The 26,539-nt window shown below is 38.4% G+C and overlaps 1 protein-coding gene across 16 annotated transcripts in view; it reads right to left on the reverse strand.

Moving 5' to 3' along the window:
- Positions 1–10,542: 10,542 nt before the first annotated feature.
- Positions 10,543–26,539, reverse strand: part of MFSD8 (major facilitator superfamily domain containing 8) — a 47,859-nt gene continuing 31,862 nt past the window's right edge. For 8 of the 16 annotated variants that reach the window (XM_054554482.2, XM_054554477.2, XM_054554479.2 and 5 more), the window contains 4 exons: positions 24,463–24,597; positions 14,587–14,690; positions 14,251–14,498; positions 10,543–13,564 (listed from right to left, as the gene is read on the reverse strand). In XM_054554482.2, the coding sequence (XP_054410457.1) occupies positions 13,358–13,564; positions 14,251–14,498; positions 14,587–14,690; positions 24,463–24,597 (694 nt within the window). In that variant the 3' untranslated portion in view covers positions 10,543–13,357. Of the gene's footprint in view, positions 14,499–14,586; positions 14,691–24,462; positions 24,598–26,539 lie in introns of all 16 variants that reach the window. The other 8 variants (XR_008524755.2, XR_008524758.2, XR_008524759.2 and 5 more) reach the window with 8 other exon arrangements.

Genomic DNA, 26,539 nt, shown 5'->3' on the forward strand with positions numbered 1-26,539 from the left:
TAAAGGCCAATGATTCAAAACATACATTTCTGCTTTGACAGACCTTAACTAGTATACTTTTTATTATCTCTTTGTCTTTATGAGTCTTTATTTTTTACGTATTTTTCTTATACATAACGTATAGCTAAATTTTATTTTGATTACAATTTAATAACTTCTAATTTTTACATATATCGTTATTTCCGGCTGTCTTATTGTCATTGCAGTTCTATTTGGATTTATGTCTAGTGATTAATTTTGTGCTTTCCAGCATGTACTATATTTTTGCTTTGCTTTTCTTTTTTTCCTGTTACTTCTTTCAAGTGGAGTTTCCTTTAATCCCCTTTTTTCTCTCTACTCATTTTCTCTGGAGGAGGGGTATGGTGGTAGTTTAATATTCAATGTTTATATTACTGTGACTATGAAAATATTCATAGCTCCGCCAGGCGCAGTGGCTCATGCCTGTAATCCCAGCACTTTAGAAGGCCAAGGGAGGCAGATCACCTGAGGTCGGGAGTTCAAGACCAGCGTGACCAACATGGAGAAACCCCATCTCAACTAAACATACAAAATTAGCCAGGCGTGGTGGCACATGCCTGTAATCCTAGCTACTCTGGAGGCTGAGGCAGGAGAAACTCCAGGAAGCGGAGGTTGCGGTGAGCCGAGATCGCACCATAGCATTCCAGCCTGGGCAACAAGAGCGAAACTCCATCTCAAAAGAAAAAAGAAAGAAAAAGAAGAAAAAAAAAATACAGCTGAACTATGTACTATACTAGAATTATATTTCTTGAACAATTTTTTTTCTGGAATTATTTTGTTTGCTCTGATATGTCAGGTAATCTGTCTGTGCTTTTTTGTTGATCCATTTATCCCCTCTTTTGGAGACATCTCTCTGCTTTCCTTTTTCTACCTGGACTGGTTCCTTTGTAGTTTTCCAGTGTAGGAATGTACAGCAGTTTGTTTATCTCTTATACTATTGATGGACATTTGAGTTGTTTCCAGATTTTGGCTGTAAATATATAGTTTATGAACATCTTCTGGTGCAGCTACATACAAGTTTCTCTAGGATTTTACTCAAATGAATTTACTAATCTTACGATTTGTGTATGTCAAATTTTAGTAGATAACGCCTAATTTTTTTACACTTCCACTTGCAGCATATAAAAGTATATTTTGCTTCACATCCTCACCAGAACTTGGTGTTAGAGTCTCTTAAAATTATTGCCAGTTTGATAGAATAGTGTAAAGCCAGGCACATTGACTGTAATTGTAGCGCTTTGGGAGGCAGGAAGGTAGCTTGAGGCCAGGTGTTCAAGAATAGTGTATCAATGTGGTTTTAACTTGAATTCTCCTCATTACTACAGAGGTTGAAATGTTAAATGTTTATTAGATATTTGTCTTGTGATTTGCCTGTTAATATCTTTTGCCTATTTTTTCCTATTGTGTTGCCTGGCTTTTTCTTAGTGGTTTTTAAGAGTTCTCAGTATGGGCTGTGCGCGGTGACTCACGCCTGTAATCCCAGCACTTTGGGAGGCCAAGGCGAGCGGATCACGAGGTCAGGAGATCAAGATCATCCTGGCTAACACGGTGAAACCCTGTCTCTACTAAAAATACAAAAATTAGCCAGGCATAGTGGCAGGCGCCTGTAGTTCCAGCTACTCAGGAGGCTGAGGCAGGAGAATGGCATGAACCGGGAGGCGGAGCTTGCAGTGAGCCGAGATCGTGCCACTGCACTCCAGCCTGGGCAATAGAGAGAGACTCCGTCTCAAAAAATAAAAAAAATTAAAATTAAAAAATAAAAGAGTTATCAGTATGTATCCTTCGTTTATTGATATATGTTCTCCCTTTCTATGCTTGTCCTTTTTTAAAATATATATATATTTCTAAAATACTTTATTAACACGTACGTAAGGAAAACATGTTACCAACGCTAGAAGACATCCTCCTTAATTAAGTTGGCGAGAAGTACCACATTCTCCACAGGCTGGATGGCGCCAGTGGATTTTGGCAGATTTCACTGGAGACAGAAAATGCCAGGCTGACAACCTTTATATTCCTTATGGAAGACGTTGTTTTGTAAAATTCCCATTTGAGACAATATCCATCTCTGAGATCTTTCAAAGGAAGCTAACAAAGTATCCCAGAGGATAACTGACACGGAACTAAACATGACATGGGAGTGAAAACAGTTATCTGTTTTCCTAGTGAGCATGATACAAGAAAATTAGCGTTTGGGACAAAGATGACATTTCTAAATGATTGGATCAATCAGTGCAACATTAAACCAAATTTAGAACAGATAAAAACTAAACAGGCGAGATGAAACGCACAGAAGGCACCAAGTACACATTCTTCATAGATAAAAACCTCGAACACTTATGAAAATGTTTATCAGTTCTTAAACATATTGCTAGGAGCATAAACATATTGCTCTGTGTATCAGAGAAGGTCACTATTTCATCATAATTGTTTCATAAATGTAGGACCAGCTCTTGTTTTCCAGTAACAACAACAACAATAATAGGAATAATAGCAGCCAATATTCATTGAATGATTACTACACACCAAGCATTTCTCTGAGAACTCTGTAAATTGTCTCTGTGTATAGACTTGTCCTTTCACTCTCCTAATAGTATCTTTTGATAAACAGAAGTTCTTAACTTTAATATAGTCCAATTATGCAATCTTTCTTTATGGCTAGTGTTTTTTGTTTTTCTATTTGTTTCTTTAGTTACATACAAAGTTGCAAAGATATTCTTCTAGATTGCCTTCCAACACATATGGTTTGTTTTACTTTCATAAGTGTATAATGTGGAAAGTTTTTTTTTTGTTTTTTTTTTTTGAGACGGAGTCTCACTCTGTCCCCAGACTGGAGTGCAGTGGTGCGATCTCGGCTCACTGCAAGCTCCACCTCCCGGGTTCACGCCATTCTCCTGCCTCAGCCTCCCAAGTAGCTGGGACTACAGGCGCCCGCCACCACGCCCGGCTAATTTTTTGTATTTTTAGTAGAGACGGGGTTTCACCGTGTTAGCCAGGATGGTCTTGATCTCCTGACCTCGTGATCTGCCCGCCTTGGCCTTCCAAAGTGCTGAGTTTACAGGCGTGAACCACTGCGCCCGGCCCACCCAATCAGCTTAGGTCCTTCACTTAAAAGCTGTTTTATTATGGAAAGATTCATACAAATAAAAATAGACTAGGATGATGAGCCCCTATGTAACCATCACTCAGCTTCAATAGTTAGCATGTGGCGAATCTTGTATCATTTGTACCTCATTTTATCCTCTCCCAGCTAGATTATTTAGAAGCAAATCCTATGCATCACATCATCTCATCCCACCACAGCCTCTTAAGTAGCTGGGACTATAGGCACACGCCACCATGCCTGGCTCTTTGTGTATTTTTAGTAGAGATGGGGTTTCGTCATGTTGCCCAGGTTGGGTTCTAGTCTTCTTAGTTTAAAAGAATTTAAACAAGAGACACACAGCGAAGGAGATGCAGCATAGGGCAATTTATTGGAAAGGAAAAAGAATATTTCGAAAGTTAACTGAAGAATAGACAGCACACCCTGAAAGAGGATTCTGGGCATGCTGCTCATAAGGATGAGACAGCGTTGATTATTGCTAAGGTGGTGGGAAGAAGTGTTACTAGTAAGCATGTTCTGAGTGACGTCTTGGCTGCATATGTGCAGTAGCTGTACATGCTCATTCATATGTTCCATGTCTCATTAGCATCTTAAATCTCCATGCAGGGTTGTGTTTTTCACTCTTATAACAAGCAAAGGGTCAGTTTGAGGACAGGCAAAATCAAAATCAGGGAAAATTTCCTACTGAAAATTGCTTTGCTTGAATGAGCGTTAACTGCAATGCGAACGCTGAGGCTTATCGTGTCGCCACATTTTCCATGTCCCACGGACATTGTCACTTCCTTGACTACCTATCCTGCCTTATAACCACGATCCATTTCCAGAACTTTTCATCACCCCAAATTCTGTACCCATTAAATAATAACTTCCCATTTGCCCCTCTGTCTAGCCCTTGGTAACCTCTGTTCTGAATTTGCGTATTCTGGGTACCTTGTGTAAGTAGAATCATACAATGTTTATACGTTTGTGTCTGGCTTATTTCATTTAGCATAATGTCTTCAAGATTCATCCATATTGTATCATGTATCAATATTTAATTCCTTTTTTTAATCTGAATAATATTCCATTGTATTTACATATGGTACCATGTTTTGTTTATCCATTCATCCACTGATGGACTCTTGAGTTACTTCCACCTTTTGAGTATTATAAATATCTTTCTTTAGCTTTTTGTGCTGGGTACATAATCGGTTTATTTTCTACTGTCATTTTTATTGATACAGATATTTAATGTTGCTCATTTTCCTCTGAAATCTGTTTTAGCTGCATCCATTCTGATATGTTATCTTCAGTATAATTTTTTCAAGAAATTCTGTGATTTCAGTTCATATTTCTTCTATGACCTAAGTTTGTTACAAAGCATGTTTTACAAATTAATTTTTAAGGAAGTGTCCAATATATACAGAGGTAGATGGGATAGTATAATCTATCTCACTGTACTAATCACTCAGCTTCAAAAATTATCAACTTATCAATTTTATTTCAATATCTGCCCATTTCCTTCCTGAAACTGTATTACAGTCACGTATTGCTTGGCAATGGGGTTATGTTCTGAGAAATGCATCGTTAAGTGAGTTCATTGTTGTGCGAACATCAAAGAGTGTACTTACACAATCCTAGATGGTATAGCCTACTACACACCTAGACTATATGGTATAGCCTATTGCTTGTAGGCTACAAACCTGTACAGCATGTTACCATACCGAAGATTGTGGGCAATTGTAACACAGTGGTAAGTATTTGTGTATCTAAACATATCTAAACATAGAAAAGGTACAGTAAAAAATGTGGTATGAAAGAAAAAAATAGTACATCTGTATACATCTGTGTACACTTACCATGAATGGAGCCTGCAGGACTAGAATTTGTACTCAGTGAGTCAGTGAGTGACTGGTGAGTAAATGTGACTATACACTTAGGCTATACTACATTTATAACATCTTTTTTTTTTCTTTTTTCTTTTTTTGAGATGGAGTCTTGCTCTGTCACCCAGGCTGGAGTGCAGTGGCGCGATCTCGGCTGCAACCCCTGCCTCCAGGGCTTATGCGATTCTCCTGCCTCAGCCTCTTGAGTAGCTGGGACTACAGGCGCGTGCCACCATACCCGGCTAATCTTTTGTATTTTTAGTGGAGATGGGATTTCAACGTGTTCACTAGGCTGGTGTCGAACTCCTGATCTCAGGTGATCCACCTGCCTCGGCCTCCCAAAACACTGGGATAACAGGCATGAGCCACCACGCCCGGCCAAATTATACTTTTCAGAATTCATTGTTTCATTGCTTTGGTATTCTTTTCCAAGACTTATATGTACGTTAAATCATCTGTGCCTAGTTTCTACATGTATTGCTTTCTCACAATAATTTTTTATTTTATTTTTATTTTTTTGAGACAGAGTCTCGCTTTGTCACCCAGGCTCGAGTGCAGTAGCGCGATCTTGGCTCACTGCAACCTCCGACTCCTGGGTTCAAGCGATTCTCCTGCCTCAGCCTCCTGAGTAACTGGGATTACAGGCGCACGCCACCATGCCCGGCTAAAGTTTTTTTGCATTTTTAGTAGAGATGGGGTTTCACCATGTTGATCAGGCTGGTCTCGAACTCCTGATCTCAGGTGATCTGCCCACCTCAGCCTCTCAAAGTGCTGGGATTACAGGCATGAGCCACCATGCCCAGCCCTATTATTTTGATTTCCCCTCATCTTTTATTTTCTTATGAAGTTATTTGTGATAATTACATCACTTGTGTTCCTTTTAATTTGGTCTTCATGCCTAAAATTGTTTTTTAAATTTCTTATTCTTTCCTGAGCTCTCCCAGCAATATTTTCATATCTTCCTATTGTCTGTCTCATTTCTGCTTCCTTTTCTTTTGTTTTGGTTTTTTGAGACAATCTTGCTTTGTTGCCCAGGATGGAGTGCGATGGCACAATCTCAACTCACTGCAACCTCTGCCTCCCAAGTTCAAGCAATTCTCCTGCCTCAGCTTCCAGAGTAGCTGGGAGTACAGGCGCGCACCACCATGCCTGGCTAATTTTTGTATTTTTATTAGAGACGGGGTCTTGCCGTGTTGGCCAGGCTGGTCTCAAACTCCTGACTTCAAAGTGCTGGGATTACAGGCGTCAGCTCCCCCCCACCTGGCCACATTTGTTTTCTAATTGTGATTTTCACCTTTTGTCAAGTTTCCATTACCTAATCATTTATTTTAGCTCATTTAAAATGACATTCCGTTCTTATCTTTTAAAAATTCTTATTTTTCATTTGTTTTAGAGACAAGGTCTGCCTCTGTCACCCAGGCTAGAATGCAGTGGCATAATCACAGTTCATTACAGCCTCGAACCCCTGGGCTCTAGCAATTCTCCCACCTCAGCCTCCAGAGTAGTTAAGAATACAGATGTGTGTCCACAATGCCTGGCCAATTTTAAAAAAAGAAAAAAAAAATTTTTGTAGAGACAGCATCTTGCCGTGTTGCTCAAGCTCACCAATCTACCCCTCTAACTTCATGAGATTCGCTTGTTTTTTTTTTTAGCTGATATTTATCTTTCTGTGCTTGCCTTATTTCACCTAACATGATGACCCTCAGTTCCATCCATGTTGCTGCAAATGACAGGGTTTCATTCTTTTTTAATGGTTGTATATATACATTTCCTCCCTCCCTCCCTCCCTTCCTTTCTTCCTCCCTCTCTCCCTCTCTCCCTCTCCTTTCCTTCCTTCTTTCCTTCCTCCCTCCCTCCCTCCCCATATTTTTTCTCTCTCTTTCTTTCCTTCCTCCCTCCCTCCCCATATTTTCTCTCTTTCTCTCTTTTCTTTTCTTTTTTGACAGGGTCTTGCTGTGTCACCCAGGCTGGAGTGCAATGGCACAATCTCAGCTTACTGCAGCCTCAACCTCTCAAGCTCAAACAATCCTTTCACCTCAGCCTCCTGAGTAGGTGGGTTACAGGCATGTGCCGCCATGCCCATAAGACATCATATAATTTCTATATAAAAATTTCAGTATGTATCTTTAACGAATAAGAATTGTTTAAAAGCACAATATTATCACACACCTCTAAATTAATAATTCTTTAATATCATATAATATTTAGCCCAGCTTCAAATTTTTCCAATTGCTTCAGAAATATCTTTTTTACATTTGGTTTGTTTGAAATAGCATCCAAAAAATCTATATAATGCATTTGATTTATATGTCTCAAGTTTCTTTTCATCTGAATCCTGTCTTCTCAACCTTTCCATGTCCTTCCCCCTGCCCCCCATTTTTAAAGTAACTGGATCATTTGTCCTATAAAATATATCACCTTGGGCCTGGTGCAGTGGCTCACACCTGTAATCCCAGCACTATGGGAGGCCCAGGCAGGCGGATCACCCGAGGTCAGGAGTTCGAGACCAGCCTGACCAACATGGTGAAACCCCCATCTCCACTAAAAATACAAACAAAAATAGCTGGGCATGGTGGTGGGCACCTGTAATCCCAGCTACTTAGGAGGCTGAGGCAGGAGCACCATTTGAACCCAGGAGTCGGAGGTTGCAGTGAGCTAAGATCGCACCACTGCACTCCAGCCTGGGTGACAGAGCAAGACTCTGTCTCAAAAAATAGATATATATTATATATTATGTAATATATAATATATTATGTAATATATATTATATATTACGTAATATAGTGTTATATATTATATATTTTATATAATATATAGTTATGTTTTATATTATATAATATATATTTTATATAATATATAATATATATTTTATATAGTATAAAAATATATATTTTATATTATATATAATATTTTTTATATATATATCACCTTCTGGATCGTAATTACTTCCTGGAGGTGACATTTAACATGTTTTTTTATCCTCTATATATCCTAAAACTTGTAGTTTATATGTACAGGCTTGGTTAGATTTTGGTTCGATATTTTGGGCAGGACACTTTCACAGATAGTGCTGTGTACTTCCTGCTCTATCAAATCAAGAGGCACATAATGCTAATCCCACTTTTAATGATGTAAACAGTGCTCAGTGTGTCCAAGGGTTGTCAGCCTCAAACATCCTTAGAAAGTTCCTCATTAATCTTTCACCTAATAGTTTAAGCGTCCATTGATGAGTGTTGCTCATTATTTTATTTCACTAGAGGTTGCTAAATAGAGATTTTTCCATTATCCCCTCTGTATTTATTAGCCTGGATTCTTCTACAGAAAATAACTTTCCTTCAATATTTGTTTACCCTGATGTTTAGGTACAGGAGAGGCAGAATAGATGCTTCATTCTTTATTTTCTGGGTTTTGTTGTTGTTGTTGTTCAGACGGAGTCTCACTCTGTTGCCTAGACTGGAGTGCAGTGGCACGATCTCAACTCACTGCAACCTCTGCTTCCCGGGTTCAAGCGATTCTCCTGCCTCAGCCTCCTGAGCAGCTGGGACTACAGGCACACGCCATCACTCCCGGCTAATTTTTTGTATTTTTAGTAGAGACAGGGTTTCACCACGTTGGCCAGGCTGGTCTCGAACTCCTGACCTCAAGTGATCCTCCTGCCTCAGCCTCCCAAAGTGCTGGGATTACAGGTGTGAGCCACAGCTATTTTCTGGTTTTCAGAATAAAGAGTGAACGCTCTAGAAGCCTCCAAATGTGACCAACAAGTTTCTTATTTTTAATATCATTTTGAACTCATGGATTTTCACAGATTTATTTAAATTAACAACAGATATTATTCTTCTTTATGCGTTAATTACCCCATTTTTTGGCCTACTGGCCACTTTGAGTCCTTTGTCCTTTTGGCAAGATTTCAGTAGTCTTTGATAACTTTCTGGCTTTCTGGCACAATAAATGTCTCCAGCTCTCCTTGCCCCAGACCTGAAACTAGCCATGTCTACAAGATGCCCAGGATTCTTTTAAGAGAACATGTTACCTTAAATACCTTCTCACTTTTTATTTTTTTGAGAGAGAGTCTCACTCTGTTGCCCAGGCTGGAGTGCTGTGGTGTGATCTTGGCTCACTGCAACTTCTGCCTCCCTCTGCCTCAGCCTGCAGAGTATCTGGGATTACAGGTGCCCACCACCACGCTGGGCTAATATTTGTATTTTTAGTAGAGTCAGGGTTTCACCATGTTGGCCAGGCTGGTCTCGAACTCCTTACCTCATGTGTTCCACCTGCCTCAGCCTCCCAAAGTGCTGGGATTACTGACATGAGCCCCATGCCCAGCCACTTTTCTTAAATAAAGTCAAAAATACCTAATATGGAACAGTACCATGCTTTTTAACATTGGTATATCACAAATAAATACTTGTTAAACTTGCAGATGGTAAACTGATCCCTTCAGAGCTTGGAGGTGATTGACAGGGCCTGCATTGGCTAAAGAAGCTGGGTACAAATAGTTTCATCCATTTCCACAATGGGGCATATAATATTTCCTATGAGTGCAATGATGTGGAAACAGCTGGGAGGGGTAGTGGGGATATATTTTTAGTCAGCAAACCTTTCTTTGGTGGAATCTCCTTTTCATCCAGTTATGTCTGTTTAGACCATGTAATTGGGACGAGCTCCACAGGGTTCTTCCCCTCCTCCCTCCCACACTGCATTTCCAGAATGGATGCGTGATCTATGTCTGGGTTAGTAGAGGAGTCTATCCTCATGTGGTCAATTCAGGAATGTGTACATGAGCTAAACTTGGCTACTTCATGTTTTTTCTGGTACTACTACCCAAGCCATTTTTCTCTAGAATTGTGAGCTACAAGGATGTTGTGTGCCTAGGGCTGCCAGTGGTCCTCTTCGTACAACATGGACAGCATCTGAAAATAAAGTCAAGCAGAGACATGTAGAACCCAAAGAAAAGGGTCCTGATGACATTTGGACTCTAGCTCCAACCATGCCTAAATAGAACTCTTAAACTCTTAGTTGCACAAGAAGTCTTAATACTTGGGGCCTACAAGGCCTTGCATTGTCCCTTTATAGACTGAGCTAAAATTAGGCTTCTTCTCAACCACTATACTCCACCCACCTTGGACCTATTTTTAGTTCTGTGAAAGCTCCAAGATCTTCCCACCTCCAGGGCTTTGTACACACTGCCTTCTGCCTGAAAAGTACCTGTCCCACTCTTCACCAATCCAAATTGTTCTCTTCCACCAGGTCTTAGCTTATCATTTCTTCTGGAGAAACATGCCTGACTCTCCTGTTCAGGTCAAGTTCCCTGTTAATCATATTCACCCTCATAGCTTCTATGCTTCTCTCTCATCACCCTTCCCTCAATCAAAATCATCTGTGAAATCATCTTGTGAATATCTGACTTTCTTGCTGGTACATAAGCCTCACGAAGGTCAGAGCTCTGTGTGTTTTGTTTACCGCACAATCCCCCAAATGACATTGTAATTGGCACATAGTGGGTACCCCCTCAAATATGTACTGAAAGACAACTGAATAAAGTTTTAAAGCTTAAGGTACATATGCAAAATAATCTTGTTTATTAGAAAATGAACGTTCACAATGTAAAGTAGAAATTAAATTACAAATAAGTCTTCAATAGTCAAAAATGGTGCCCAGAATTTCTTCTCAAAATAAGTTAATCTATTCTTAAACAGATGCAGATAAGTAGTTTATCCTTGTCAAAACAAAAAATTAACAGATTTCACTTTATGTAAGAGATAAGTTTTATACGAACAAGAAGAATTTTTAAATGTAAAGCTGAACAAGATAGAATGGAGGTGCTTTGTGAAGTTATAAATCCCTTCAAAATATGAAAATCATCCTTTCAAGTTTAAATTTGTTTTCAAAAACATATTTTCTCTTCTTAAATAAGTACTACTGTTAACAATATATCATACCTTAAAATCTCCTGTTGTCATTTTCTCTTTATACGCAACTTGGCCTACTCAAGAAGACATCAACAGAGTGATTTTTTTTCCTCAAACTTTACCTCCTTGCTCTTTTCCCAATCCCATGTTACTTCCTTTCGCCTTCTTTTGTGCCAAGATGAGCAAGGTATAATCCTCCAAAGAAGAAAATGGTCCAAAGAAAATGCTCCCAATAAAAAGGAAAGTAAGAGTCATTTATGCAAGGTTATCTAAATTTTAATCAATATTATAAACCTTTGAAAGCTGGGAAACTTTTCTGTTATATTCTTGCTGGAAACAGGCTATTATGCTAAGACAAAAGCTCCAGTCAGTGGGCTTATGTTGCCCAAATATTTCTGCTAATAGGAGTCACTGGTATAGTTAAGTTACCCTACGATTAGTAATTAATTGAAACTGCAACTTTCTGGGATATTTTCCTCACTATGAAAAATCAAGTGGTTAAGACTGTGGACTTTAAGGATAGACTGTTACTTAGACAAGTAACTTTTCTGTGCCTCCATTCTTTCATCTGTAAAATTGGAATAATAATAGTATTTTCATTCCATAAGACTGCTGTAAGAATTAAATTGTATGTTACACATTACCCGGAATGTGGAAAGCACTCCACAAATTTTGCTCTTATCATTTTCATCATTACCATTATTCTTGTTATTTTTGTCATGCACACTATGCAAACCAAGGGTAGAGTTTACTCTTCAAGATTAGAAGTGGCCCAAAAAATGTAAGACAGAGAAAGCAGCTGCACAATAGCAGGTAAGAGGGATCCCAGACTTGACCAAATAGCCAGAAACCTGGCTACGGTTCTGAGAAATCTATGGAAGCAGTCTTGCTATGGGCGGCAGAGGAGAGTGAAAACAGTCTTCAAAATTTAATCGTAGAATAATTCTATCAAATTAAGCCCTTTATTAGAGCTGAAAAAATTGAGTTTAAGAGCACAGCAAGTTTAGCATAAAGTGCAGATTATACAGTTTTAAATTTTTGTTTTTATTTTATTTTTTGTAGAGACAGGGTCTCACTTTGTTTCCCAGGCTGGTCTTGAATTCCTGGCCTCAAGCAATCCTCCTGCCTTGGCCTTCCAAAGTGCTGGGATTACAGGCGTGAGACACTGCACCCAACCTATAAAGTGCAGATTATATAGTGTTTATTCTCAGATTTGAAAATATTTCTAACTTAAAGTAGAAAACATTTGGAAAAGTGTTTAGAAATATTTTTGCATTTTCTGTAACAGTGCTTATCAATACACACAGTTATCTACTAGTTCCTTTTATCAGCGCTCAACTTATGTAGAGGTAGAAGTTAAACATACAGTGTTATTTAGCCAACTTCAGGTAAACTCAGTAAATTGTTAGATTAAAGCCATTTTGCCTCAAATACTTATTAGCCTGACTAGGTTGGGGCTGTCAGGGATCATCCAAATTAAAAATCCAACTAAAATTCTGCAGCTCTAAACAGCTATGCAGACATAGATTGAAAACTGTTGTGTTCCTCCCCGCCACTACTGAGAGATGGGAAAAATTAAAGTAAATTAATTAATGTTTTACTAATTAAAGTAAATGTTGTTCTCCAGTTTAAGGGGGTTGAAAAATAGCAATAATTTTAAGAAACCATTTACTGTTTTGTATATATATACAATAACACATATCTGGATTATGTTTCTAATGCAAATTATTGGCATTTGAAAGAAAGTAGGTATCCCCATTAGGCTAATAGGCAGTGAAGTATCTTGATCTCTTAATCCTCTGTATTGCTCAAATATTAGCATTATTCATACTCATTTATTAATGTAGGGGTTACTTAGTGAAACTCTGAACTAAAATAAGGCAGAGGTGCAGTACTAGAAGAAAGACTCATAGAAGGCAAGGTAGGATGTTAGGCATGCTAAACAGAAAATATAAGTGTTATATAATTTTTATTTCATAAGTGAACTTGATAATAGAAAATGCTTTTTTTAATAAATAAAAAGTAGGTGTCTGATTAAAAATACCTCTACTTGGGTAGAGGTATTTAAAATTCTATAATTTTATTCTGCTATGGCTAATTTTTACAGAACCCTCTTTCTGGTTCCACTGTATATTATTTTAATGACACTTCTGCAGTTGGTATTAAGCATACAACTTCACATTTATTCATCATTGTCCATTCACTCATTAGTTCATGCAACCACAAAAAGGTATTATAAGAATAATATTTCATTTCTGAGGTAAGGAAATTATGATCTAGTATGTTTTTATATAACCTACTATTCACAACGACATGTAAAATTCTCTCTGTTGTTCTTGTTCTTCAAAATCTGCAGTATCTGTAGTCTGATTCTTGGAAGCTGGCTCACCGCAATTGTCTAGCAGAGCTTTAGACCAGAAAATGCCACACAGCAAGTAGTTTCCATCACAGTCTTAACTAGTTTATTCCTGAATCCTCCCATATCTTACAGAAAGAGCAATGAGTCTTTTGTAAACCACTCCCAGGAGGGTGATGGTGAGCACTATTATTCCACACACCAGGCTGAATGCCCATCGTGGTCCCCAGTGAGCATACACTTGGCTGATGAACATAGGCCCAAGAATCCGGGCTCCACTTCCAGATGCTGTTAACCAGCCCATGTATACACCCTGTTGGGGGTGAAATGGAGGACAAGCAGATTGATATTGGGGTTTAGTTATTTAAAAGCAAAGAAATGGTATTACCAAACTACAGCAAACTTACAAGAATCGTTTCTGCATCTTTTACTTTTAAATTAAACATAAAATGCCTCCTATAAATATAGCATTTGATATTAAGTCAGATTAAGAAAAATAAAAGGAGTGTAAAGGGAAAAACTTAATGTCTGCCGAAGCCCTGGGAATAATAAAATTGATTAAAATACCTTTTAAAGCTAACATTTATTTTGTACCTGCTACATGCCAGTCACTGAGGTAGGTGCTTTACATACATCATTTGTAATGTTCACAAGTTTCGATGACAGGTGTTATGCCTGTTTGACAAAGGTAGAAGCTGAAACTCAGAAAGTTCAAGTAACTTGTTCAAGAGGTTTGAAGCCATATTTGGCTGACTCCACTTTGCCACTTTACACTCTACCACAATGCCACTCCTACAACTTCTGTATCCAAAACTATAACCCACATAACCTACCCAAGAATGAACTTTATAGAAGTTGTGGGATTTTTAAAAATTTTAAATGCTGAATATGATAAAAATCCCTCAAATCAGTCTGTGTAAAAATAGAGAATGGCAGCAAAAAATGTGAGTGCTTACAAGTATATTTTCTATAATTGCAATGTCAGGGTACCTGGCTTACCTGAGGTTTTGGTCCTAGAATTTTTGAATACAGAGTATAGGACATAAGATTGCAGGCTGGATAGCCTAATCCCATTAGCACAACTGATGTAAGGAACTGGGCCAGATGAATCACCGGGGTGTAGAGGCACCAGGCTTGTTCAATCGAGCAACCAGTTGGTCTTTCATTGTCATCCTCCATTGGAGACTTCCAAAGACTAATAATAATTTCCCCAAATGTGGTATTAGGGACTGAATTATTGTGCAAATCTGTAAAAACAAAACCATTGCAGTGCATTACTTGTTGATTTTAGATAAATAACAGAGGTTAACATTATAGAATTACGTATGGCTATACCTTCCCACTGTATTTTGGGAAGCTGATTTCCCCAAGGTAACAAGATAAAGAAGCCAACCCATACAACGATGAGTCCTCCCAGTAGAATAGCACGCTCGCCAATCCTGTTAAAGAACAGAAACTCTGTAATTTTAAAATGAAACATTATAACATAGCTTCATTACTTTCATAATTTTAAAAACTAAAAATAATATCTTGTACTTTTAGTGATATATCCATTAAAAAGAATGCTAAATATAATTTTCCACTAAAAATAACCAGGACTCCTCTGAAAAATGGCTGACTTAAGGTCTGGGACACAAAAAGTAGATGAGCTCAGATCTTTCACAGCAAAAAGCACAGAAGTTATCAGTGACTACTAGGTCATGAGTCTTTTTGACTCAGCCAATTTGAAGAAGCTGGCCAAAAATGTGACAATGTGAGTACCAAAACAGAATAATAATGGCAATGGATTGAAACACACAAAAAGTATTATCATCTGTGGCCTGGTGTAGTGGCTCACGCCTATAACCCCAGTACTTTGGGAGGCCAAAGCGGGAGGACTGCTTGATGCCAGAAGTTCAAAACCAGCCTGGGCAACATAGCAAGACCCCACCTCTACAAAAAATTTAAAAAATTAGCCAGGATGGTATTTAGTGCCTGTAGTTCTAGCTGCTTAGGAGGTTGAGGCAGGAGGATTACTTGAGCCCAGGAGGTCAAGGCTGCAGTGAGCTGTGATGGCACCACTGCACTCCAGACTGGGTGACAGAGCAAGACCCTGTCTCCAAAAAAAAAAAAAAAAAGTGTTATAATCTATGAATTCATAATATATTAAAATAAAGTACTCTTTTGTCAGTTTTTGAGGATGTTAGGGAAACAAAAGAAAATAATCAAGCCTTTATCCTGCCTTTCCTATACAACTGTAGCTCAGGTTAACCAAATAGTTGGTGAGGGAAAGATTCTCTTTATGGTAAGTATTCTAGCAAATAAAGGAATGATAGAATTAAAATACCAGAATTTTGCAATGATTCATTAATGAATTAATGCATCTATGGAATAATCAGCAGTTACTTACATGTTAAGAAGAGATTAAAAAAACATTATATTTCTTCTGATATAAGCACATATCCCCACCTATAAAGTATTCTTGCCAAAAAATTGAACCCAAATTTCATCAAGCTTCTAGATGCAAGTACTAGTTTTTAAGAAATACAGCAATCTTGTCATCTGCAAACAGACAATTTGACTTCCTCATTTCCTAATTGAATACCCTTTATTTCTTTCTCTTGCCTGACTGCCCTGGCCAGAACTTCCAATACTATGTTGAATAGGGGAGGTGAGAGAGGGCATCCTTGTCTTGTGCCAGTTTTCAAAAGGAATGCTTCCAGTTTTTGCCCATTCAGTATGATACTGCCTGTGGGTCTGTCATAAATAGCTCTTATTATTTTGAGATACGTTCCATCAATATCAGTTTATTGAGTGTTGTTAGCATGAAGGAGTGTTGAATTTTATCAAAGGCCTTTTCTGCATCTATTGAGATAATCGTGGTTTTTGTCACTGGTTCTGTTTATGAGATGGATTACATTTATTGATTTGTGTATGTTGAACCAGCCTTGCATCAGGGATGAAGCAGATTTAATCGTGGTGGATAAGCTTTTTGATGTGCTGCTGAATTCAGTTTGCCAGTATTTTATTTTTTTATTTTATTATTATTATTATTTTTTGAGATGGAGTCTCGCTCTGTCACCCAGGCTGGTATGCAGTGGCGTGAACTTGGCTCACTGCAAACTCCGCCTCCCAGGTTCATGCCATTCTCCTGCCTCAGCCTCCCAAGTAGCTGGGACTACAGGTGCCTGCCACCACGCCTGGCTAATTTTTTTGTATTTTTAGTAGAGATGGGGTTTCACTGTGTTAGCCAGGATGGTCTCGATCTCCTGACCTCGTGATCCACCCAACTTCAGCCTCACAAAGTGCTGGGATTATAGGCGTGAGCCACCGCACCTGGCCTGGGTTTGCCAGTATTTTATTGAGGATTTTCGCATCGATGTTCATCAGGGATATTGGCCTTAAATTTTCTTTTTTTTGTGTGTCTCTGCCAGGTTTTGGTATCAGGATGATGCTGGCCTCATAAAATGAGTTAGGGAGGAGTCCCTCTTCTTCTATTGTTTGGCATAGTTTCAGAAGGAATGGAGTTTCAGAAGGAATGGAAACTTTGTAACTCTGGTAGAATTTGGCTGTGAATCCATCTGGTCCTGGGCTTTTTTTGGTTGGTAGGCTATTAATTACTGCCTCAATCTCAGAACTTATTATTGGTCAATTCAGGGATTCGACTTCTTCCTGGTTTAGTCTTGGGAGGGTGTATGTGTCCAGGAATTTAATGGATAAATTCTATTTTCTATTTTATTTGCGTAGAGTTGTTTATAGTATTAGAGAATACTATGGTATTCTCTGACAGTAGTTTGTATTTCTGTGGGACCAGTGGTGCCCAAAATCTCCTTAAGCTGATAAGCAACCTCAGCAAAGTCTCAGGATAAAAAATCAATGTGCAAAAATCACAAGCATTCCTATACACTAATAACAGACAAACAGAGAGCCAAATCAAGAGTGAACTGCCATTCACAATTGCTACAAAGAGAATAAAATATCTAGGAATACAACTTACAAGGGATGTGAAGGACCTCTTCAAGGAGAACTACAAACCACTGCTCAAGGACATAAGAGAGGACACAAACAAATGGAAAAATATTCCATGCTCTTGGACAGTAAGAATCAATATTGTGAAAATGGCCATATGTCCAAAGTAACTTATGGATTCAATGCTATCCCCATCAAGCTACCATTGACTTTCTTCACAGAATTAGAAAAAAACTACTTTAAATTTCATATGGAACCAAAACAGAGCCTATATAGCCAAAACAATCCTAAGCAAAAAGAACAAAGCTGGAGACATCACAATACCTGACTTCAAACTACACTACAAGGCTACAGTAACCAAAACAGCATGGTTCTTGTACCAAAACAGATATACAGACCAAAGGAACAGAATAGAGGCCTGAGAAATAACGCCACACATCCACAACCATCTGATCTTTGACAAACCTGACAAAAACAAGCAATAGGGAAAGGATTCCCTATTTAATAAATGGTGTTGGGAAAACTGGCTTGCCATAAGCAGAAAACTGAAACTGGGCCCCTTCTTTATACCTTATACAAAAATTAACTCAAGATAGATCAAAGACATAAACATAAGACCTAAAACCATAAAAACCCTAGAAGAAAACCTAGGCAATACCATTCAGGATATAGGCATGGGCAAAGACTTCATGACTAAAACACCAAAAGCAATGGCAACAAAAACCAAAATTGATAAATGGGATCTAATTAAACTAAAGAGCTTCTGCACAGCAAAAGAAACTATCATCAGAGTGAACAAGCAACCTACAGAATGGGAGAAAATTTCTGCAATCTATCCATCTGACAAAGGGCTAATATCCATAATCTACAAGGAACTTAAACAAATTTACAAGAAAAAAACAACCCCATCAAAAAGTCGGCAAAGGATATGAACAGATGCTTCTCAAAAGAAGACATTTATGCAGCCAACAAACATGAAAAAAAGCTCATCATCACTGGTCATTAGAGAAATGTATATCAAAATCACAATGAGATACCATCTCACACCAGTTAGAGTGGCAATCATTAAAAAGTCAGGAAACAACAGATGCTGGAGAGGATGTGGAGAAATAGGAACACCTTTACACTGTTGGTGGGAGTGTAAATTAGTTCAACCATTGTGGAAGACAGTGTGGCGATTCCTCAAGGATCTAGAACCAAAAATACCATTTGACCCAGCAATCCCATTACTGGGTATATACCCAAAGGATTATAAATCATTCTACTATAAAGACACATGCACATGTATGTTTATTGCAGCACTATTCACAATAGTAAAGACTTGGAACCAACCCAAATGCCCATCAATGACAGACTGGATAAAGAAAATGTAGCACATATACACCATGGAAAACTATGCAGCCATAAAAAAGGATGAGTTCATGTCTTTTGCAGGAACATGGATGAAGCTGGAAACCATCATTCTCAGCAAACTAACACAGGAACAGAAAAACAAAAGCCACATGTTCTCACTCATAAGTGGCAGTTGAACAATGAGAATACATGGACACAGGGAGGGGAACATCACACACAGGGGCCCACTGAGGGGGTGGGGGGCTAGAGGAGGGATAGCATTAGGAGAAATACCTAATGTAGATGATGGGTTGATGGGTGCAGCAAACCACCATGGTACATTTATACCTATGTAACAAACCTGCACATTCTGCACATGTATTCCAGAACTCAAAGTATAATAAAGGCTGGGTGTGGTGGCTCACACCTGTAATCCCAGTACTTTGGGAGGCCGAGGAGGACGGATCATTTGAGGTCAGGAGATCAAGACCATCCAGGCCAACATGGTGAAACCTTGTCTCTACTAAAAATACAAAAATTAGCTGGGTGGGGTGGCACACACCTGTAATCCCAGCTACTCAGACTCGGGAAGCTGAGGCAGGAGAATGGCTTGAACCCGGGAGGTGGAGGTTGTGGTGAGCCAAGATCGCGCCATTGCACTCCCGCCTGGGCAACAAGACGAAACTCCATCTCAAAAAAAAAAAGTATAACAAAAAAAAAGAAAAATATAGCAGAAAGGAAAATGTCTTCAAAACACCAGTGATGCAATCACTAAGATCCAAAATGTGGGAAACTATAGTGCAAAAATCCTGGTTTCTTCAATTTGTAAGAGGAAAAGAGAAAAAAAACAGAGATGGGGAAGAAACTTATTGATTAAAAGAGACTTAAGAAACTTAAGAGCCTGAGTCTAGTGAACATACTGAAAAACAAATACAACAAAACAAAGCCAAAAAACACTTGAGACAGTGGAGAAAATTTGAATGTTACCTGAATATGTGATTATATTAATAAATTACTTTTTTGGATGAGATAATATCATTAACTTTAGAGACACATACTGAAATATTTATGGAAGATATGAAATGATGCCTAGGATCAGCTTCAAAATAATCCAGGTACAGGGGAAAGAGAGTGTGGAATAGCTAGAGGTAGAGATGGAACAGGATTGTCTAAGTGCTTATAATTGTTGAAGCTGGGTAATGGATATTGGAGATTCAGTACATGATGCTCTCTAGACTTTGGTATATGTTGGAAATTCTGCATAACAGTAAAACATAAAAACAAAACCAAAGTCTTCCAAAATACATGCATAAAAACTAAACAACCAACCAACCAACAAAAACCCAATGACTTCCATCGCCCTCAGAATACCAACAGGCTTCACATCTTTCTAACCTAATTTATCATTTGCCTTTTCCCTCACTCTGTTCTTGTCAAACCAGCCTTTCTGCTTGTTCCTTAAACACACAAAGCTCAGCCTTCCCGAGGAAGAGAGTTCCAGGCCATTGCATGGCTCTTTGCTGACTTCACTAAGGTCTCAGCTTAAATGTAACTTCCTCATATATACCTTCCTTGAGCAGTGTATCAAATACAACATTTCCCCACTTCCCAGCCCTGCCCTTGTCACTCCTTATTCTTTTCTCTTCTATTCTTCTTTGTAGTACTTACCACTATCTGACTTCACATTTGTGTTTGTTGGCTTTCCCCCTACTGGAATACACGTGCTTTGAGGGGATGGTATTGGACATTCTATAAGAATGTGTATCAGCAGCACTGCTCTACTTCTGTAGCAAGATGTAATGTACTTCCTATTAACTTTGAATATAAATATATGTCTATCTTATATCTTGATCCCTCTACTTGGCTCCATAAGGACAAGAATTCTCATAGTACCCCCATAGCACTGAACCTGATACACTGATTTAACATTTGTTGATTAATTTCAGAAGCTTATTAAAGTACATACAGTCTCTGACTTATGAGTGTCCAACTTAGAATTGTTCAGCTTTACAACAGTAGGAAAGTGATACTCATTCAGTAGAAACCACACTTCAAATTTTGAATTTTGGTATTTTTCCAGACTAGTGATCTGTGGTATGATACTGCTTCATGATGCTGGACAGCAGCAGACAGCCACAGCTCCTAATCAGCCACATGATCACAAAGGTAAACATCCAATACTATAATCTACAGTATACTGTATTTGGCAAATTACATGAGATATCCAACACTTTATTATAAAATACGCTTTGTGTTAGATGATTTAGCCAAACTGAAAACTAATGTGAGTGTTGGAGCGTGTTTAAAGTAGGCTAAGCTAAGCTACAATGCTCCGTAGGTTAGGTGTATTAAATGTTTTTTTTGTTTCTCGCTTTTTTGAGATGGAATTTCACTCTTGTCATCGAGGCTGGAATGCAATGGCTCACTGCAACCTCCACCTCCTGGGTTCAAGCGATTCTTGTGCCTCCACCTGTGGAGCAGCTGTGATTACAGGCACTGGCCACCACACCCAGCTAAGTTTTGTATATTTAGCTATGACAGGGTTTCACCACGTTGGCCAGGCTGGTCTCGAACTTCTGACCTCAGGTGATCTGCCCGCCTCGGCCTCCCAAAGTGCTGGGATTGCAGGCGTGAGCCACTGCACCCAGCCTGTATTTTCAACTTAGTACTATTTTCAACTTATGATGATCAGTTTATCAGGATGTAGCCCCATTGCAAGTTAAAGAGTATCTGTATTTGAGGAATACTTAAATAGAACTGTCTAAATTCATCAACTAATGTTCCACCATAGACTATATGACTAAACTTTATTTTACACAAGCATTTCCCTGAAAATATGTTCCTTACAGTTACACTTTTACAAAATGATTCTTTTTTTAAGAGATGGGTCTTGCTCTATCACCCAGACTAGAGTGTAGTACAATCACAGCTCACTGCAGCCTCAAACTCCTGGGCTCAAGCAATCCTTTCGCCTCAACCTCCCAAGTAGCTGGGACTACAGGCGTGCTCCATCACACCCAGCTGAGAGAGAGAGAGAGAGAGAGAGAGAGAGAGAGAGAGAGAGAGAGAGAGAGTGTGTGTGTGTGTGTGTGTGTGTGTGTGTGTGTGTGTGTGTGTGTCTGTGAAGAAATAGGGATCTCATTATATCATAGTCAGATAAGATCTCACTATGTTGCCCAGGCTGGTCTCAAACTAACTCCTGGGCTGAAATGATCCTCCCATCTTAGCCTCCTAAATTGCTGGGGTTGCAGATGTGAACCACTATACCTGGCCAAATTATTCTTTTATTTATTTGTATTTATTTATTTATTTTGAGATGAAGTCTCACTCTGTCACCCAGGCTGGAGGGCAGTGGTGTGATCTCAGTTCACTGCTGCCACCTCCACCTCCCGGGTTGAAGCGATTCTCTTGCCTCAGCCTCCTGAGTAGCTGGGACTACAGGCACATGCCACCACACCATCTATTTTTAGTAGAAAAATTTTTGTATTTTAGTAGAAATGTGCCACCATGCCCTGTATTTTTAGTAGAAAAATTTTTGTATTTTTAGTAGAAATGGGGTTTCACCATGTTGGCCAGACTGGTCTCGAACTCCTGACCCCAAATGATCCAGCTGCCTTGGCCTCCCAAAATGCTGGGATTACAGGCATGAGCCACTGCACTGGGCCCTCAAAATGATTCTTTTAAACAGTGAATAGACATTCTCAAAAGAAGACATACAAAAGACCACTAGGTATATAAACCATCTTCGACATCACTAATCATCAGAGAAAAAAAACCACAATTAGGTATTCTCTCAACCCAATTAAAATGGCTTTAATCAAAAAGAGGGAATAATGGATGCTGGCGAGGATGTAGAGAAAGAGGAACCCTTGTATACTGTTGGTGGGAATGTAAATTAGTAAAACCACTATGGAAAACAGTACAGAAGTTCCTCAAAAAAACTTAAAATGGAACTGCCATATGAACCAGCAATCCCATTACTAGGTATATATCTAAAAGAAATGAAATCAATATATCAAAGACACATCTGCACTCCCATGTTCATTTCAACACTATTCACAATAGTCAAAATATGAAACCAACCTAAGTGCCCATCAATGGATGAATGGATAAATGTGGTATATATATATACAAGGGAATATTATTCAGCCATTAAAACCATGAAATCCCATCATTTGGGGTAACATAGATGGAATTCATGATCATTATGTTAAGTGAAATAAGCCAAGCACAGAAAGACAAATTATCACATGTTCTCACTCATATGGGAGCTAAAAAAGTGAATCTCAGGTCAGCAGCGGTGGTTCACGCCTGTAATCCCAGCACTTCGGGGGGCTGAGGCAGGCGGATCATGAGGTCAGGAGATCGAGACCATCCTGGCTAACATGGTGAAACCCGTCTCTACTAAAAATAAAAAAAAAAATTAGCCAGGTGTGATGGCATGTGCCTGTAGTCCCAGCTACTTGGGAGGCTGAGGCACGAGAATCGCTGGAACCCAGGAGGTGGGGGTTGCAGTGAGCTGAGATCACGCCACTGCACTCCAGCCTGGGCAACAGAGCGAGACTCCATCCCAAAAAAAAAAAAAAAAAAAAAAAAAAGAATCTCATGAAGATAGAGTAGATCGGTGAGCCCAGGAAACACAGCAAGATCTTGTCTCTACAAAAAGTTAAAAAAAAAAAAAAAAAAAAATAGCCAGGCATTATGGCACACGCCTGTAGTCCTAACTATTCAGAAGGCTGAGACAGGAGGATTGCTTCAGCCCAGGGGTTTGAGGCTGCCATGAGCTATGATCACTCCACTCCACTCCATCCTGGGCAACAGAGTGAGACACCATCTTTTACAAAAAGAAAAAAAAAAGAAGAAAAGAAAGAAAGAAAAGAGATTAGACTGGTAGTTACCAGAGGCCAGGAATAATAGCGGGAAGGAGGCAATAAACAATAGTTGATTAATGGGTACAAATACACAGTTAGAAGAAATAAGTTTTCAATAGCTCAGTAGGGTGACTATAGTTAGCAATAATTTAGTGTACATGTCAAAAGCTAGAAAAGAGTAATTCAAATGTTCCTAGCATAAAGAAAAGGTAAATATTTAAAGTGATGGTATCCCAATTATCTTGATTTGATCTTTATACATTATATGAATGTATCAAATTATCACACATACCCCGAACATATGTACATCTATCATGTATCAATTAAAAAACACTTTTGCTGGGCGCAGTGGCTCATGCCTGTAATCCCAACACTTTGGGAGACTGAGGCTGGAGGACTGCTTGAGCCCAGGAACGAGACTAGCCTGGGCAACATAGTGAGATATTATCTCCACAAAAAATAAAAATAAAAGAAATTAGCCAGGTGTGGTGGTCATGCCTGTAGTCCAGCTACTCAGGAGGCTGAGATGAGAGGATCACTTGAGCCCATTAGGCTGCACTGAGCCCTGATTGCACCACTGCATTCCAGTATGGGTAACAAAACGAGACCTTCTCTCAAAAAAAAAAAACTGTCGTGTGGTCTGGGAAATGACACAAATTTTATTTGCCATGATGATGATATAGAATATATATACTGTGGATAGAAGTTCTAGGATAAATTTGGTCATCTTAACCAAGATTTTCCAAACTTAACCACTGAATCTTTTTTGTTGCACAATATATATTACAATACAGTAGAACAATGGTTTATGAAATATACTTTCAGGAAAACATAATAGACAAAAGATAAATAAGAGTCAATTATATACTTTGTGAGAAATTTTGTTTTACCAAAGAAATGCTGTAGGGTATAGAAATATTATAATCTCTTAATAAATTGTAAATTTGTATGCAAAAAAAAAGCTTTAAATTATTTTCCTGGTACATCCCTTTGACTTGTTAGCTCTGTTTTTTGTTTTATTTTTTAAAAATAGACATAAAACCAAAAACACTTAACTTACTTTTTGGAAAGTAACTTAACTCCTAAGAAAATAACAACTGCTTCAACCCCAAGAGCAGCAAGTATTATGCCATTATATAACACAGCTTGTTCTTGAGTCCAGGCATACATATCCATTGTTAATGGAGTAATGATGCTAAGAAAAAAAAAAAAATTCTTATTTTATTTAAATCACAGTAACTGTTATACTTAGAGTGAAGTGTAAGTTTTAATAATGACAGCTACACATTCAAGAATGTGCATGCCTTTTAGCAATGACAACAGACCTAAGCAAAATTTTGAACACATTTTAAGCATTTGTTGTTACATACCTAAGTTACTAAGTCTGCCTACTCATATTTTACTTCCTAATGTTTATTTTAATTATATAACTAATATACAGCCATATTACAGAAAGTCTGAAACAAAGGAAAAGGAAACAAACCACACCAATCATAATGCCTATCATTCTAACATTACTAAATAATCATGGTTATATTTTTAATTAAATTGGTCTCTTTCAATGCAATAATGTTATGTTAAGTTATCAGAATATACTGGATTTTTGAATGTATATATTTTTCTCTTTACCTCTCAATGTCTCTTCCTTTACATGACTATATCCTTCCTTGCCAAGTTTCTCTCCCTACATTCGATCTCTATTAACTGACTACAAAATGCAATTTATATTTATTGTTTATTATTATTATTTTTGAGATGCCAAAGTCTCACTCTGTCACCTGGGCTGGAGTGCAGTGGCACGATCTCGGCTCACTGCAACCTCCATCTCCTGGGTTCAAGCAGTTCTCCTGCCTCAGCTTCCTGAGTAGCTGGGACTACATGCGCCCACCACCATACCCAGCTAATTTTTGTATTTTTAGTACAGACAGGGTTTCACCATATGGCCAGGCTGGTCTTGAACTCCTGACCTCAAGTGACATACCTGCCTCAGCCTCCCAAAGTGCTGCAATTACAGGCGTGAGCCACCGCACCCAGTCTGAAATTTATTTAACATTGTTTAATTGGTATGTTACTGTTTAATGGGTATGGAGCTTCTGTTTAGGATGATGAAAACATTCTGGAAATAGCTAGTAGTCATGGTTGCACAACATTGTGAATGCACTTAATGCTACTGAACTGCATACCTTAAAAAGAGCTAACATGATAGTGCCAGGCGCGAAGGCTCACGTCTGTAATCCCAGCACTTTGGGAGGCCAAGGTGAGCAAATCACTTGAGCCCAGGAGTTCGAGATCAGCCTGGGCAACATGGGGAAATCCTGTCTCTACAAAAAATATAAACAAATTAGCTGAGCATGGTGGCGCATGCCTGTGGTCCCAGCTACTTAGGGGGCTGAGGCTGGAAGGTCACCTGAGCCCAGGAGGTCAAGGCTGCAGTGAGCCATGATCGCACCACTGCACTCCAGCCTGGGTGACAGAGTGAGACCCTGTCTCAAAACAAAACAAAAAAATTTAACACGATAAATTTTATGTTATGTATATTTTCGCACAATAAAAAATTGCCCCTAAAATATCAGGTGAGCTGGAACTTTCATATATCTCAATAATTTTGAAAATAAAAACACAAAGCAAACCTAAAAGTACTAACATAAAAATGACACAATGTATTAACGAGTAAATAAACCAAGTTGTCAAATGATAATATCACATAATCTATGCAAGTTTAATAGATACATGTATATACATACACTCTTATACATACATAGGAAAAATGTTTGAAAAAATACAAACTAAAGTATTAGCAGTGGTTACTTTCACAGAAAGGGGTGGATATAGAAATACAGTTGTAATATTTGGGATTTGAATGTACTATTTTTATAATTTCATGGAAAGTTATTTTAAAAATAAAAGAGCCATATGATACAGGTCAATAAAGCCTGCACAAGGCAGAGATTTTGTAATATACTAGGTTTTTCTTCAAGGTCAGGTATTGAGTTAAAATTACCAGACTGAATCATACATATATATACATATATGTAGGAAATTATAGAGCTTAAGGATAATTAAATCATGGCATTAAAGTTTTATAACTGTATTTATCATAAAACTCAGATGAAAGAGGGAAAGAGTAGTGAAACAGA

The sequence above is a fragment of the Pongo abelii genome, chromosome 3 (assembly GCF_028885655.2).
Source record: "Pongo abelii isolate AG06213 chromosome 3, NHGRI_mPonAbe1-v2.0_pri, whole genome shotgun sequence".
Taxonomy (NCBI): Eukaryota; Metazoa; Chordata; class Mammalia; order Primates; family Hominidae; genus Pongo; species Pongo abelii.